The sequence below is a fragment of the Salvelinus fontinalis genome, chromosome 39 (assembly GCF_029448725.1).
Source record: "Salvelinus fontinalis isolate EN_2023a chromosome 39, ASM2944872v1, whole genome shotgun sequence".
NCBI lineage: Eukaryota > Metazoa > Chordata > Actinopteri > Salmoniformes > Salmonidae > Salvelinus > Salvelinus fontinalis.
In genome coordinates, this window is record NC_074703.1 from 10,880,777 (window position 1) to 10,895,809 (window position 15,033).

Genomic DNA, 15,033 nt, shown 5'->3' on the forward strand with positions numbered 1-15,033 from the left:
TCTACAACATTCGTAGAGTACGACCCTGCCTCACGCAGGAAGCGGCGCAGGTCCTAATCCAGGCACTTGTCATCTCCCGTCCGGATTACTGCAACTCGCTGTTGGCTGGGCTCCCTGCCTGTGCCATTAAACCCCTACAACTCATCCAGAACGCCGCAGCCCGTCTGGTGTTCAACTTTCCCAAGTTCTCTCACGTCACCCCGCTCCTCCGCTCTCTCCACTGGCTTCCAGTTGAAGCTCGCATCCGCTACAAGACCATGGTGCTTGCCTACGGAGCTGTGAGGGGAACGGCACCTCCGTACCTTCAGGCTCTGATCAGGCCCTACACCCAAACAAGGGCACTGCGTTCATCCACCTCTGGCCTGCTCGCCTCCCTACCTCTGAGGAAGTACAGTTCCCGCTCAGCCCAGTCAAAACTGTTCGCTGCTCTGGCACCCCAATGGTGGAACAAACTCCCTCACGACGCCAGGTCAGCGGAGTCAATCACCACCTTCCGGAGACACCTGAAACCCCACCTCTTTAAGGAATACCTAGGATAGGATAAAGTAATCCTTCTAACCCCCCCCCCCCCTTAAAAGAGTTAGATGCACTATTGTAAAGTGGTTGTTTCACTGGATATCATAAGGTGAATGCACCAATTTGTAAGTCGCTCTGGATAAGAGCGTCTGCTAAATGACTTAAATGTAATGTAAATGTAATCTACTGCATCTTGCCATCTTATGTAATACATGGACCACTAGCCACTTTATACTATGCCACTTTATGTTTACATACCCTACAGTACTCATCTCATAGGTATATACCGTACTCTATACCATGCACTGCATCTTGCCTATGCCGTTCTGTACCATCACTCATTCATATATCTTTATGTACATATTCTTTATCCCTTTACACTTGCGTGTATAAGGTAGTAGTTGTGGAATTGTTAGGTTAGATTACTTGTTGTTATTACTGCATTGTCGGAACTAGAAGCACAAGCATTTCGCTACACTCGCATTAACATCTGCTAACCATGTGTATGTGACTAATAAAATTTGATTTGATTTGATTTGATTTGAAACTGAGCACACAATGAAGAGTTGAGAAAAATCCTTGAATCGTGAGTTGCACCTTTCCAACGGGCAACAATGTTTGAAAACTCTAAATTAAGAGTGCATACACCCTGAACATTGATGGGAAACCAGTTCTTATGGTTTCCTGTACTCCTCAGTCAGCATCAAGAGTTGATGGACACTTGATGGGAACATGACATCAATCTATACAGCCAATCACTCCTGGGAAGTGCCCATATTCATAGATTAGCACTTTATAGTTGGCTTGGTCAGTAGTATCAGGAAACTTGATGTAAAGACTCTTCAGCTCACAAATGGCCCTGCAGACTTTGAACAACTCTACACACAATTGCTTCTCTGGAACCACACAAATCACCAGTTTCACGATGAAAGATTCCAGATGCCAAAAACCTCAAAGTGATCAGAACTTGGAGAGAATTGGGTAAAGGCCTTCCTCTTTGAGACAGAGAGGAAAGTCTAGGCTCAAGCAAAGATATTATCTCCAATGCATTTCATTTGTACATACGAAGGCGGTCTCGAAAAGCTATCTCATCAAAGTAATTTAATGGATTACTCCTATCCACAAGTACTCATCTGGTTACTTGCATGCATTATTACTCTGTAGTGCATGTTGGTCTTCATTTAGATATTCCAAATAGTACATGTTCCCTCACAAAAGGTACTAAGCAGAAGTTAAACCTGCCTCTTTGAAGGATTAATTTAAACTTCAATTTAGTCCTTAGAGTAGCTCTAATCCTCCATCTTGCAATTGGCTTAGTTTAATCCAGAACAGGCTAAATCTACGACTATTTTACGATAAATCTGTGCAAGTCGCTTTGAGTTAAGACAGCTCAAACAGGCATTTTAGTCTGGGACTAAGTAGGCTTAAGCTTTGTCTGTGAAACCGGCTCATAGATGGTTTAATGAGAGATCACCTCATGTTGAGCCGGTGCTCAATTTTGGTTGCAATTGACCCAATGTTTTCAGTTTTCACTTCCACAAAGAAAGTACAACAATATACAGTACATACTGTGGCAATATTGAAAACACGTATATACAGTTTCCATAATGATGAGGCACCACAATAGGATTTAAACAGTTACAGTATATTTAAACACAGAATGTCACATCATACATTTTTTTGTGATTTATGTTATTAAGATAAGGGCCATCTGTGCAATAACAACAGTAAAGCATAAAAGGAACAAGTAGGCAGAGGTTTTCAGTGTAACACATACAGTACCAGTCAAAAGTGTGGACACGCCTACTCATTCAAGGGTTTTTCTTTATTTTTACTATTTTCTACATTGTAGAATATTAGTGAAGATATCAAAACGATGAAATAACACATATGGAATCATGTAGTAACCAAAAAAGTGTTAAACAAATCAAATATTTTATATTTGATTCTTCAATGTAGCCACCCTTTGCTTGATGACAGCGTTGCAAACTCTTGGCATTCTCTCAACCAGCTTCATGAGGTTGTCACCTGGAATGCCTTTCCAATAGTCTTGAAGGAGTTCCTACATATGCTGAGCACTTGTTGGCTACTTTTCCTTCACTTTGCGGTCCAACTCATACCAAACCATCTCAAATGGGTTGAGGTCGGGTGATTGTGGAAGCCAAGTCATCTGATGCAGCACTCCTCCACTCTCCTTCTTGGTCAAATATCCCTTACACAGCCTGGAGGTGTGTTTTGGGTCATTGTCCTGTTGAAAAACAAATGATAGTCCCACTAAGTGCGAACCAGATGGGATGGCGTATCGCTGCAGAATGCTGTGGTAGCAATACTGGTTAAATGTGCCTTGAATTCTAAATAAATCACAGAGTGGCACCAGCAAAGCACCCCCACACCATCACACCACCTCCTCCATGCTTCACGGTGGGAACCACACATGCAGAGATCATCAGTTCACCTACTCTCCGTCTCACAAAGACACGGGATTGGAACCAAAAATGTCTAATTTGGACTCATCAGACCAAAGGATAGATTTCCACCGATCTAATGTCCACTGCTCGTGTTTCTTGGCCCAAGCAAGTCTCTTCTTATTATTGGTATCCTTTAGTAGTGATTTCTTTGCAGCAATTCAACCATGAAGGCCTGATTCATGCAGTCTCCTCTGAACAGTTGATGTTGAGATGTGTCGGTTACTTGAACTCTGAAGCATTTAATTATAAATATTATAGTTTAATGTAAACCTCAACTAGTATACCATTTTTATGATTTATGGACAAATTACAGCAACATATTTTGTGTTTTATTCATGTGAAATGAGGTTTTCCTAAATATAAAAAAATATAAAAAATGACCTGAGAATTTAATCCGAAAGCATTTCAGTAAAGGGAATTTGGGGTAAAAAAATTACAAAATTCTGGGGAAAATGTCAAATGGATTTAAAATAAGACACTTTCCCAAAAACTAGACATCTTAGTCCTCTGAATGATAGTTGATTTTGCAGATGCAACATGGTTTTGTAACTCAATTTTCTACATACATTTTAAAACAGTTTTCATGTAAATGACCCATTTGAAGATGCCATATACAAATTGTGAATCCTATGCACCTAAAGTTATTGTGCAAAAGCAATAGGCAACATTAAGAGAAGCTCTGAAAGGAACTTTCAAGAATATTGTGATTCAAATGTCTTGACATCACAGCTCATCACAGTAGTTCATAGTTCAGTTCAAGGGTTCTGTCTAATAGTAGTCAGGAAAACACACAGCTCATAGTCAAGGAAGTCAACAGTCCGTTAGGAATGAATGCTACATTTAAATGAACACACGTACGTAGGTACTGTAGCAAAGGAGGCTGCCGAGGGGAGAACACCTCATAATAATGTCTGGGACAGAAAACACATGGAAACCATGTTATTGATACCATTCCACTTCTGCCATTACCATGAGCCCATCTCCCCAATTAAGGTGCTACCAACCCCCTGTGTACTGTAGGTAGGTGGCAGAGGAGGCTGGTGGGATGAGCTATAGGAGGACAGGCTCATTGTTATGGCTGGAATGGAAGAAATGGAACAGAGTCAAACGTGGTTTCCATATGTTTAAAAAAAAATCTTATTTACAATGACAGCCTACTGGGGAACAGTGGTTTAACTGCCTTTTTCAGGGGTATAACGACAGATTTTGACCTTGTCAGCTCGGGGATTCAATCCAGCAACATTTCGGTGTCTGGCCCAAAGCTCTAACCACTAGGCTACCTGCCACCCCTGTTTGATGTGGTTGATACCGTTCCATTTATTCTATTCCAGCCATTACAATGAGCCGGTCCTCCTATAGCTCCTTCCACCAGCCTCCTCTGGTAGGTAGGTAGGTAGGTAGGTATAGTTGTAGTGACAACAAGTTATCCGGAAAATCTAGACATAGTTAGTTATAAAATGTATAATTTCAAAAAATAATTCACTTGCAGACGTCTTTGGTGGTGAGCTGGTAAATTGTTTTACAATGTGTACTGTAGTATAAAATATGATTGGTGGAGTGATCAAAATACATGATTAGTGTGTCTATAGCAACAGTTCTGGATCCCAAAGCTATTCAATCACATGACCATCATTTGTCCATCCCAAACCACCCTTCACAGTTCCTATAGCCTATAGACAGGCCCTGTGGGAGGGATCTTGAGCTGGACTGTCCTATCATCTTTTAAAACAAAGTCACAGTGTCCTCTCATTGGTGGATGGGACTGTCAGTCAGTCTCGTCCTGCGAGCCAACAAAGAAGCAGATCTGTCGTGGGGAGGGGCTGGGCATGAGGGGGCTGGTGCGGCGGTGGGAAGAGGGGGCGGTGGGGATGTTCCAGTATTGGCTTTGGAGGTCAAGAGCAGAGAGAGCGAACCCGGAGAGATGACCGTTTCTCTCCCTGTGTCCGTCACTGTCCAGGGGTAGGGGCAGGCTCATGCAATTCCTCAGGGAACCATCACTGCAAAAAGAAAAACACACAAGGCCATTAGACTTTATTCATACTGTATGACAAACATCCAAATCTACAAGTAGACTCCATCCATCCATAATATAACCCAGTAGTAGTAACTCCATGTCTCTCACCTGGTTATGTCTGCTGTTGCTCCTCTCCAGGTCTGTCTGTATACGCTCCCAGCCACATCCCCAGCCACCCCAGCTAGCCAACGCATATCTGCAGGCACCTCTGGAATCCACTCCACAAACCTTGAGTACAGGAGAGGGACAAGAAGGGTCAATGTACTGTGATGTACCACCAAGTGGGGGGGCCAGTTCTCAACAATTCCTGTGGTCGATTGACTTGCCAACTAGGTGGAGTCCCTGTGCAGCACATTCAAATTGATTGTATTTAGTAGGAAACCTGTTTGTATTCCTAGTCTGTTTGCGTTCACAGTGTTATTTGGTTGCTGTGGTGGGCTAGTGACTACTTTAAAGACTACTTTGTTGTCAGTGGTTGCTGTCAGGGCTAGTTTGAAGGTATTGGCTGCTGTATGCTAAAGGCTAGTTATGCTAAAGGCTAGTTATGCTAAAGGCTAGTTATGCTAAAGGATAGTTATGCTAAAGGATAGTTATGCTAAAGAATAGTTATGCTAAAGGATAATTATGCTAAAGGCTAGTTCAGGGCTTTTTAGAAGCTGACTTGTTTGCATTAATGTTGTCATTGGTTGCTGTTTGAGCTACTGTGACTGCTTTGAGTTCATTGAGGGCTTGTTAGTTTGTGGTAGGTAGCACTAGTAGTGGTATACGATGTAGTCTTACCTCTTGCCCACTGAGTAGGCTGATACCACAGGTAGTGTGCAGGGCAGGAGCATGTAGGAGGCCACTCTGACCGGCAGCATCTCGGACACCTGAGCATACAGACCCGGCTTCTGTTGGCACGCCTCACAGAACACTACAGTCATAGAGACCCAATATGTCACACTTCGCTGACACGGGCACAGCCTCAGATGACTTTCAGATACACACAACAACCACACGTCACTGACAACAGCGCAGCGACAACACAACGTTAATGTCAGTGTTATAACTAGATAACAACAGTTTCTAACAGCTTTGAGCAGAAAAGCTCCTATCTACCTTTTTTGATTTGGGTAGGCAGGTTGTCAACAATCTGCTCATCCAGCCACCAGTGCCGCTTCCTCAGGAGGCGGAGCCGGCGGAGCATCCAGTCCTTAGTGGTTTCCGTGGCGGTGGGCTTGCAGCAGCAGGTGTGTATGGCTTCTGATAGGTTGGGGCCGGCAGTCGGACACTCCAGCTTCAGCAGATCTGACATCATAAACAATACATTCATCATCTTTGTAACACAGCATCAAAATTTTACCCCATAAATAAGTGCTGGTTTACTCCATACTTCATGTTGAACACTGTACATCATTGATGCTCACTGCATGTACTGTATATCACAGTAGCTTATGATCTTTGCACAGCCCACTATTACTGTCAAAGGCAAGTAATACTCACGGTTCTCCTCAAGAAAGCGAAGGGCGTCCTTGTAGCCACTCTGGCATATCTCTGCCATGACCTGTCAAAGAAAACACATAGATCATACCGATTGAGGTAGGGGACCATATGCAAGAGGTCAATTGAATAAATATAAGACATACTCATAATCAAATCACAGGATCATTGGGACTCAGATATACCCACCCACACACGATACAGAGCATGATCTCACATTATGTAATTAGTTATAACTATCACTACCATTGACTGATTAGCAATCATGTTATCGCTGACAGTTAACAACCGTATTAAACAAGTACAGCTGTTTATAACCACATAAAACAGAGGGGAATGACTAATATCAGCCAGAACTCTCCTGTGCAACAGGCTCCTGTATTTTTGAATGGACAACAATCCAGGAAGTGTTTGACTAGGGGTGAAAGGTCAACGTGGCAGAGTTCTTTCTGTTCTCTGGCTACTCCTTATTCTGTGTTCCTACAAGAACAAAGCAACAGGGAGAGAGGTATCTGGACAGCTAGCTTCACAGTGGCACTACATATGTGTGAATTTAGTCAGGGTAGGTTAAACACTATTACACGTGAGGGAAAAGGTAGGGTGGAGTCTTCTATGTGTGTGTCCGTGCATGCCATGTGTAAACACTATGTCAAAGGTGGCAGAGTCAAGTGAAACACACACTTCCTTTTCTAAGTAGGGCCTCTGCACATGACTCTGTCGGTGGGATTGGGTTTAATCCCAAAATTCCAGTTACAACATTCCAGGTACACATGAAGGGAAAAGACGGTGGCAGATCTTGGATTGCAGCAACAATAATAACAGAGCGAAAACTGAACCAAGAGACACAGATTAACCTCAAAGAGGGCAAAGTTCACCTGACGCTAAAAGTTGACTCCCATGTTATTATCCAGACACTGAAGAAGAATGTGCAATACAGGAAATGTAATTCAACAAGGACAGAAGCCAATAATGTCCTGCCAGTATTGATCACTGTGGAGTTAGAGAGGAACAGGGGAGGGCAAAGTTCAGATAGGAAGTATGGGGGGTAAGGGTAGGAGTCCAAAGAGGAGACAGGGTAAGGGGTGAAATGGGGGAGTTGGGGTTATATAATCAGGGAATAGGATAGTGGAAGTTCAGGGGCCCAGTCTCCCATACCAGACTACTACGCTCTCCCACAGAAATGTATAGAATGTTTAGACTATTTCAAGGGTACCTAAATAAGGATTTCATAACACATAACCCATACATAAAGCTTCTATTTACAAGTAGTCCTAAACAACCCATCTGATGAATGGGACTAAGGGGCATCCTGATCCTCTATCCTACCTTTGGGAACAGGGCCTACATAAGGACTTCATAACACATTCCCAGGGCCATGCATAACGCATTGGTAAGCAGTCATAGCGGTCGACCTACCTTGGGTTCTGGAGGGAACAGGGCATTGCTGAGGCGGTACATATTGTCCAGGTTAATCTGGATGGAGGTGTTGGTGAAGCGCAGCTCGTGGAAGTTGAAGGAGGTGTCCCGTGGACAGATGTCGCTCTCGCCGGAGAACGGAGAGATGCTGATGGTGTTCTTCAGCTCTGACTGAGGAAGGTTGTCACTGATTCCCCCATCCACGTAACGCTACAGAGAGAAGAGGGGGGAGACAGGGAGGAGGGAGAGAGAGAGAAAAAGTGAGAATAATTGGGTGTTTTTGGACCCATGCACAACTATAAACAAGCCGTATCTGTTTGATTATTTCCAAGACCACAGCCTTTCCACAGAACCACACCCCAGGCATACTGTAGTCCGGACGTCTCAGGGCTGACAGAGATGACTGTTCTATTTATATATTATAAATATTTGTTGTTGACTTCCTCTGCCTATCTTCTGCTAAAAAATATGTAATTTATGACCCAACTCGGTTATCACTGAAATCTAATATGATACGAAACAACATATTCAAGGAAACATTCCCCTCTTGAGGGCATATTAGGCATGTCAGATTTCCCCTTAGCCAGCTTCTCCACACTGCCAACTCATGACCAAACAATCTGACATTACTATTTGGAGAATTAATAAATTTTTACACCAGTCTCATGTAATTATCCGATGCAGCTCCATTTCAAGTTCCAATGCTACCCTCTAACATTTCAAAATGAATTCCTATTTTCCAGTGTAAAACGCTGAGAACATCTGAGGGGAAAAAAGGATAGCAGTGCCAGTTCCTAAGCATGATCAAGACTCAACTTGGCAGTGAGTTTAGCAAAGAGAGTTCAGGGCTGAGGGCAAAGAATGCACTATATTTCCTTGTTCAGAGTGCAAAGCCAACCGTTACGAGTCCAGTGATGAAATCTAGTTTAAATGAAACTTCATCACTTTCACAAGAAACTTAAATAAATAGTATGCACATTATTCTGAAAAAGTACATGCTCCGTCAAAAGCAGAAAGTTCAACTTCATGCCCTCAGATATGCTGTTTATAAGTCATTTATGACTGTTCTATATATTTGTCATAATAGACCCAGTGCATACATCTATATATATATATATATATATATAGATGGTGCATACTTCTATATAGAGACATGGTGTCACACCCTGATCTGTTTCACCTGTCTTTGTGCTTGTCTACACCCCCCCAGGTGTCGCCCATCTATCCCATTATCCCCTGGGTATTTACACCTGTGTTCTCTGTTTGTCTGTTGCCAGTTTGTTTTGTTCGTAGAACCTACCAGCGTTTTTCCCCTCGCTCCTGTCTTGTCTTAGTCTTGTCTTCCTTTTCTAGTTTTTTCCCGGCTTTGCCCCTTCTGCCTGTCCTGACCCTGAGCTTGCCATCCTGTACTGACCCTGCCTGCCTGCCATCCTGTACCTTTGCCCCTGTTCTTGTAATAAACATTGTTACTTCGACACAGTCTGCATCTGGGTCTTACCTTAAAACATGATAAATGGAGCATACATCTATATAGAGAGAAGGGACATAAATATAAATCCAGAGATGGGGCAGAACGCTCCTTCCTGGGTGGTATGACGGCTGCGTGGTCCCATGGTGTTTCTATTTGCGTACTATTTTCGTGTCATATGTCAGTTGTGCAGAGGTGAGGACGGAGTCAAGCGCAGGACACAGAACTGAGTAAAAATAACGTACTTTAAATAATCCACGCAGGGATAACAAACCCTAACACAAACGACTAACACATACCAGGAATAATCACGCACAAAACATCATGGGAACCAGAGGGTTAAAAAGGGAAATAATAATAACTTAATGGGAGCCAGGTGTGTACATTCAAGACATAACAAATGGAAAAAAGAAACATGGATCGGTGGCAGCTAGAAAGCCGGTGACGACGACCGCCGAACGCTGCCCGAACAAGGAGAGGCACCAACTTCGGCGGAAGTCATGACAGTTTGTACAGATGAACGTGGTACCTTCAGGCGTTTTGAAATTGCTCCCAAGGATGAACCAGACTTGTGGAGGTCTACAATATTTTTTCTGAGGTCTTGGCTGATTTCTTTTGATTTTCTCATGATGTGTCACGTTCCTGACCTGTTTTCTGTTTATTTTGTATGTGTTTAGTTGGTCAGGGCGTGAGTTGGGGTGGGCATTCTATGTTTTGTGTTTCTATGTTTAGGTCAGGTGTAATTAGCCTTATATGGTTCTCAATCAGGGACAGGTGTTTGACGTTTTCCTCTGATTGAGAACCATATAAAGGTAGGCGTTTCACACTGTTTGTTTGTGGGTGATTTTCTTCCGTGTCTGTGTCTATGCACCACACGGGACTGTTTCGGTTTGTTCGTTCATTCGTTTGTTGTAGTCTGTACCTGTTCGTGCGTTCTTCGTGTTACATGTAAGTTCTCATAGTTCAGGTCTGTCTACGTTTTCGTTTTGTTATTTTGTAATCATTTCAAGTGTTCTTCGTGTTTCGTCTTTAATTTAATAAATTCATTATGTATTCACAACCCGCTGCATTTTGGTCCTCCGATCCTTCTCTCCTCTCCTCGTCCGAGGAAGAACTAGACACCCGTTACATGATGTCAAGGAAAGAAGCACTGAGTTTGAAGGTATGCCTTGAAATATATCCACAGGTACACCTCCAATTGACTCAAATTATGTTAATTAGCCTACCAGAAGCTTCTAAAGCCATGACATAATTTTCTGTTTTTTCTGGCACAGTCAACTTAGTGTATGTGAACTTCTGACCCACTGGAATTGTGATACAGTGAATTAAAAGTGAAATAATCTGTCTGTAAACAATTGTTGGAAAATTTACTTGTGTCATGCACAAAGTACAGTTGTGGCCAAAAGTTTTGAGAATGACACAAATATTAATTTTCACAAAGTCTGCTGCCTCAGTTTGTATGATGGCAATTTGCATATTCTCCAGAATGTTATGAAGAGTGATCAGATGAATTGCAATTAATTGCAAAGTCCCTCTTTGCCATGCAAATTAACTGAATCCCCAAAAAACATTTCCACTGCATTTCAGCCCTGCCACAAAAGGACCAGCTGACATCATGTCAGTGATTCTCTCGTTAACACAGGTGTGAGTGTTGACGTGGACAAGGCTGGAGATCACTCTGTCATGCTGATTGAGTTTGAATAACAGACTGGAAGCTTCAAACGGAGGGTGGTTCGTGGAATCATTGTTCTTCCTCTGTCAACCATGGTTACCTGCAAAGAAACACGTGCCGTCATCATTGCTTTGCACAAAAAGGGCTTCACAGGCAAGGATATTGCTGCCAATAATATTGCACCTAAATCAACCATTTATCGGATCATCAAGAACTTCAAGGAGAATGGTTCAATTGCTGTGAAGAAGGCTTCAGGGCGCCCAAGAAAGTCCAGCAAGCGCCAGGACCGTGTCCTAAAGTTGATTCAGCTGCGGGGTCAGGGCCCCCAACAGTACAGAGCTTGCTCAGGAATGGCAGCAGGCAGGTGTGAGTGTATCTACATGCACAGTGAGGCGAAGACTTTTGGAGGATGGCCTGGTGTCAAGAAGGGCAGCAAAGAAGCCACTTCTCTCCAGGAAAACATCAGAGATAGACTGATATTCTGCAAAAGGTACAGGAATTGGACTGCTGAGGACTGGGGTAAAGTATTTTCTCTGATGAATCCCCTTTCCGATTCTTTGAGGCATCCGGAAAAAAGCTTGTCCGGAGAAGACAAGGTGAGCGCTACCATCAGTCCTGTGTCATGCCAACAGTAAAGCATCCAGAGACCATTCATGTGTGGGGTTGCTTATCAGCCAAGGGAGTGGGCTCCCTCACAATTTTGCCTAAGAACACAGCCATGAATAAAGAATGGTACCAACACATCCTCCGAGAGCAACTTCTCCCAACCATCCAGGAACAGTTTAGTAACGAACAATGCCTTTTCCAGCATGATGGAGCACCTTGCCATAAGACAAAGGTGATAACTAAGTGGCTCGGGGAACAAAACATCGATATTTTGGGTCCATGGCCAGGAAACTCCCCAGACCTTAATCCCATTGAGAACTTGTGGTCAATCCTCAAGAGGCGGGTGGACAAACAAAACCCCACAAATTCTGACAAACTCCAAGCATTGATTATGCAAGAATGGGCTGCCATCAGTCAGGATGTGGCCCAGAAGTTAATTGACAGCATGCCAGGGCGGATTGCAGAGGTCTTGAAAAAGAAGGGTCAACACTGCAAATATTGACTCTTTGCATCAATTTCATGTACTTGTCAATAAAAGCCTTTGACACTTATGAAATGCTTATAATTATACTTCAGTATTCCATAGTAACATCTGACAAAAATATCTAAAGACACTGAAGCAGCAAACTTTGTGAAAATTAATATTTGTGTCATTCTCAAAACTTTTGGCCACGACTGTAGGACCTAACCGACTAGATGTCCTAACCGACTTGCAAAACTGCAGTTTTGTTAACTTCTCACGAGTCACCATCCCGGATCCGGGAGCACCCTCATCAGTAAAAAAGCTGACTAGACTAGCCTAGCATAGCGCCACAAGTAAATACTAGCATCTAAATATCATTAAATCACAAGTCCAAGACACCAGATGAAAGATACACATCTTTTGAATCCAGCCATCATTTCTGATTTTTTTTATGTTTTACAGGGAAGACACAATATGTATTTCTATTAGCTAACCACTCCACCATTTTTTTCTTGCATAGGTAGCTATCACAATTTCGACCAAATAAAGATATAAATAGTCACTAACCAAGAAACAACTTCATCAGATGACAGTTTGATAACATATTTATTGTATAGCATATGTTTTGTTAGAAAAATGTGCATATTTCAGGTATAAATCATAGTTTTACATTGCAGCCACCATCACAACTCTCACCAAAGCAAGTAGAATAACTAGAGACCAACGTGAATTACCTAAATACTCCTCATAAAACATTTATGAAAAATACACAGCGTACAGCAAATGAAAGACAAAGATCTTGTGAATCCAGCCAATATTTCAGATTTTTTAAGTGTTTTACAGCGAAAACACAATATAGCATTATATTAGCTTACTACAATAGCCAACCACACAACAGCATTGATTCAAGCCAACAATAGCGATAACGAATAAAACAGCAAAAGATATACATTTTTTCACTAACCTTCTCAAACTTCTTCAGATGACAGTCCTATAACATCATATTACACAATACATATAGAGTTTGTTCGAAAATGTGCATATTTAGCGGCACAAATCGTGGTTATACAATGAGAATAGTAGCCAAGCTGACAACAAAATGTCGGGAGAAATCTTGGGAGAGGCACCTAATCTAATCAATAACTAATCATAGACTTGACTAAAAAATACAGGTTGGACAGCAAATGAAAGATACATTAGTTCTTAATGCAACCGCTGTGTTAGATTTTTAAAATTAACGTTACTACGACATACAGCGTGCGTTAAAGCGAGACCGCACCGAAATTAATGGCAGAATAGTAGTTTGACATTTTTCAACAGAACAACGAATTAACATCATAAATAGTTCTTACTTTTTGATGGGCTTCCATCAGAATATTGGGCAAGTTGTCCAGAAGAATCGTTGCTCGGTTGTAGATTGTCGCCTTCAACTTTGGAATTAGCAGTAAATATTAGCCATGTGGCGAAGACGTGCCCAACTCACTATAACGCAGCATTAAGAAAATTCCGAAAATCGCAATATACTGATATAAAATGATATAACTCGGTTTAAAATAACTACATTATGACGTTTTTAACACCTATATCGAATAAAATCAGAGCCGGATATATCTAAGGCCTATAACGAGAGCTTTCCAGAACGCCATCCTGAGGTCTGTCTTGCGTCATGGCGAATGTTGAAAAGAGTGTACCCCACGTACCAAGACCATTTATATAGCCTCAGATCTGCCTAGCAACTCCATTCCAATTCTCACTGCTTGCTGACATCTAGGGGAAGGCCTATGCAGTGCATGTCGACCAATAGAATACATGCAAATTAATAAACTGACCCTAGAATAGACTGCCTGATTTCAGATTTCTCACTTCCTGACAGGAAGTTTGCTCCAACTAGTAATAATAATATGCATATTGTACGAGCAAGAATTGAGTACGAGGCAGTTTAATTTGGGAACAAATTTTTACAAAGTGAAAACAGCACCCCCTATTGAGAAAAGGTTTTTAACACTAAATTTGTGGAGTGGTTGAAAAAGGACTTTTAATGACTCCAATCTAGGTCTATGTAAAGAGAAAGAGAAAGAGAAAGAGAAAGAGAGAGAGAGAGAGAGAGAGAGAGAGAGAGAGAGAGAGAGAGAGAGAGAGAGAGAGAGAGAGAGGGTGGGTGGGTGGAGGAGTTTCAACAGGATATCTAAATAGCTATCTGTGAACCTGACACACCCGGCAATAAGACACACTAACTATAACCTATATTTATTGAACAATCTAGTGTGTTCCGCCTGTGTTCTATGGATGTATAATTCGGCACTGAGCCAGGGACATGCCCAGATAGCAGCTATATGCCCTCACTGATAACAAGAGCAGATAGCAGTGAAATATACTAGAGAAAAAGTGACATACACGCAAACAGAAAAACAAAACATTGTGCTACGCTTGAACCTATAGCCTCCTTATGACTATGACCTGAGCAATAAAGGCATTAGAGACGAGACCATAATAAACCCAGTCTAACATCTGCTGCTTTTTCTTAGAAAACAAGGAAACAGTGTTCCAGGAAACGTAAAGAAAGCAGTTGAGGCATTAGGGCCTTGGGCACTTACCACTCCTTGGAAGGATGGGGGGATCAGACCACAGTATATGGGGATGAAACAGCTACACACCAGTGCCTGTAGACACATCAGAGAGAGAGAGATGTTACACAGTCCAACTCAGTTTACACTACATACAACTAATGTAAACAGTCAATGGCAAGGCCAGTAGCTGAAAGGACAAATATGTATGGGATATGTATGGGATATATAAAAACTCAAGTGGTCATGGGTGTTCAGGGCACATATTCACAATGCGTTTTATAGTAGGAGTACTGATCTAGGATCAGGTGCCACCTCCTTATCCAACGGATCCTAGATCAGTACTCCTACTCGGATATGTTTTGTG

At 42.2% G+C, this 15,033-nt stretch overlaps 1 protein-coding gene across 1 annotated transcript in view; it reads right to left on the reverse strand.

Annotated features, from left to right (window-relative positions):
• Positions 1–2,140: 2,140 nt before the first annotated feature.
• Positions 2,141–15,033, reverse strand: part of pnpla3 (patatin-like phospholipase domain containing 3) — a 49,263-nt gene continuing 36,370 nt past the window's right edge. The window contains exons 7-13 of the mRNA XM_055906028.1: positions 14,697–14,762; positions 7,894–8,103; positions 6,481–6,541; positions 6,097–6,285; positions 5,779–5,911; positions 5,107–5,226; positions 2,141–4,981 (exon numbers count right to left, since the gene is read on the reverse strand). Coding sequence (XP_055762003.1) covers positions 4,750–4,981; positions 5,107–5,226; positions 5,779–5,911; positions 6,097–6,285; positions 6,481–6,541; positions 7,894–8,103; positions 14,697–14,762 — 1,011 coding nt within the window. The 3' untranslated portion in view covers positions 2,141–4,749. The remainder of the gene's footprint in view (positions 4,982–5,106; positions 5,227–5,778; positions 5,912–6,096; positions 6,286–6,480; positions 6,542–7,893; positions 8,104–14,696; positions 14,763–15,033) is intronic.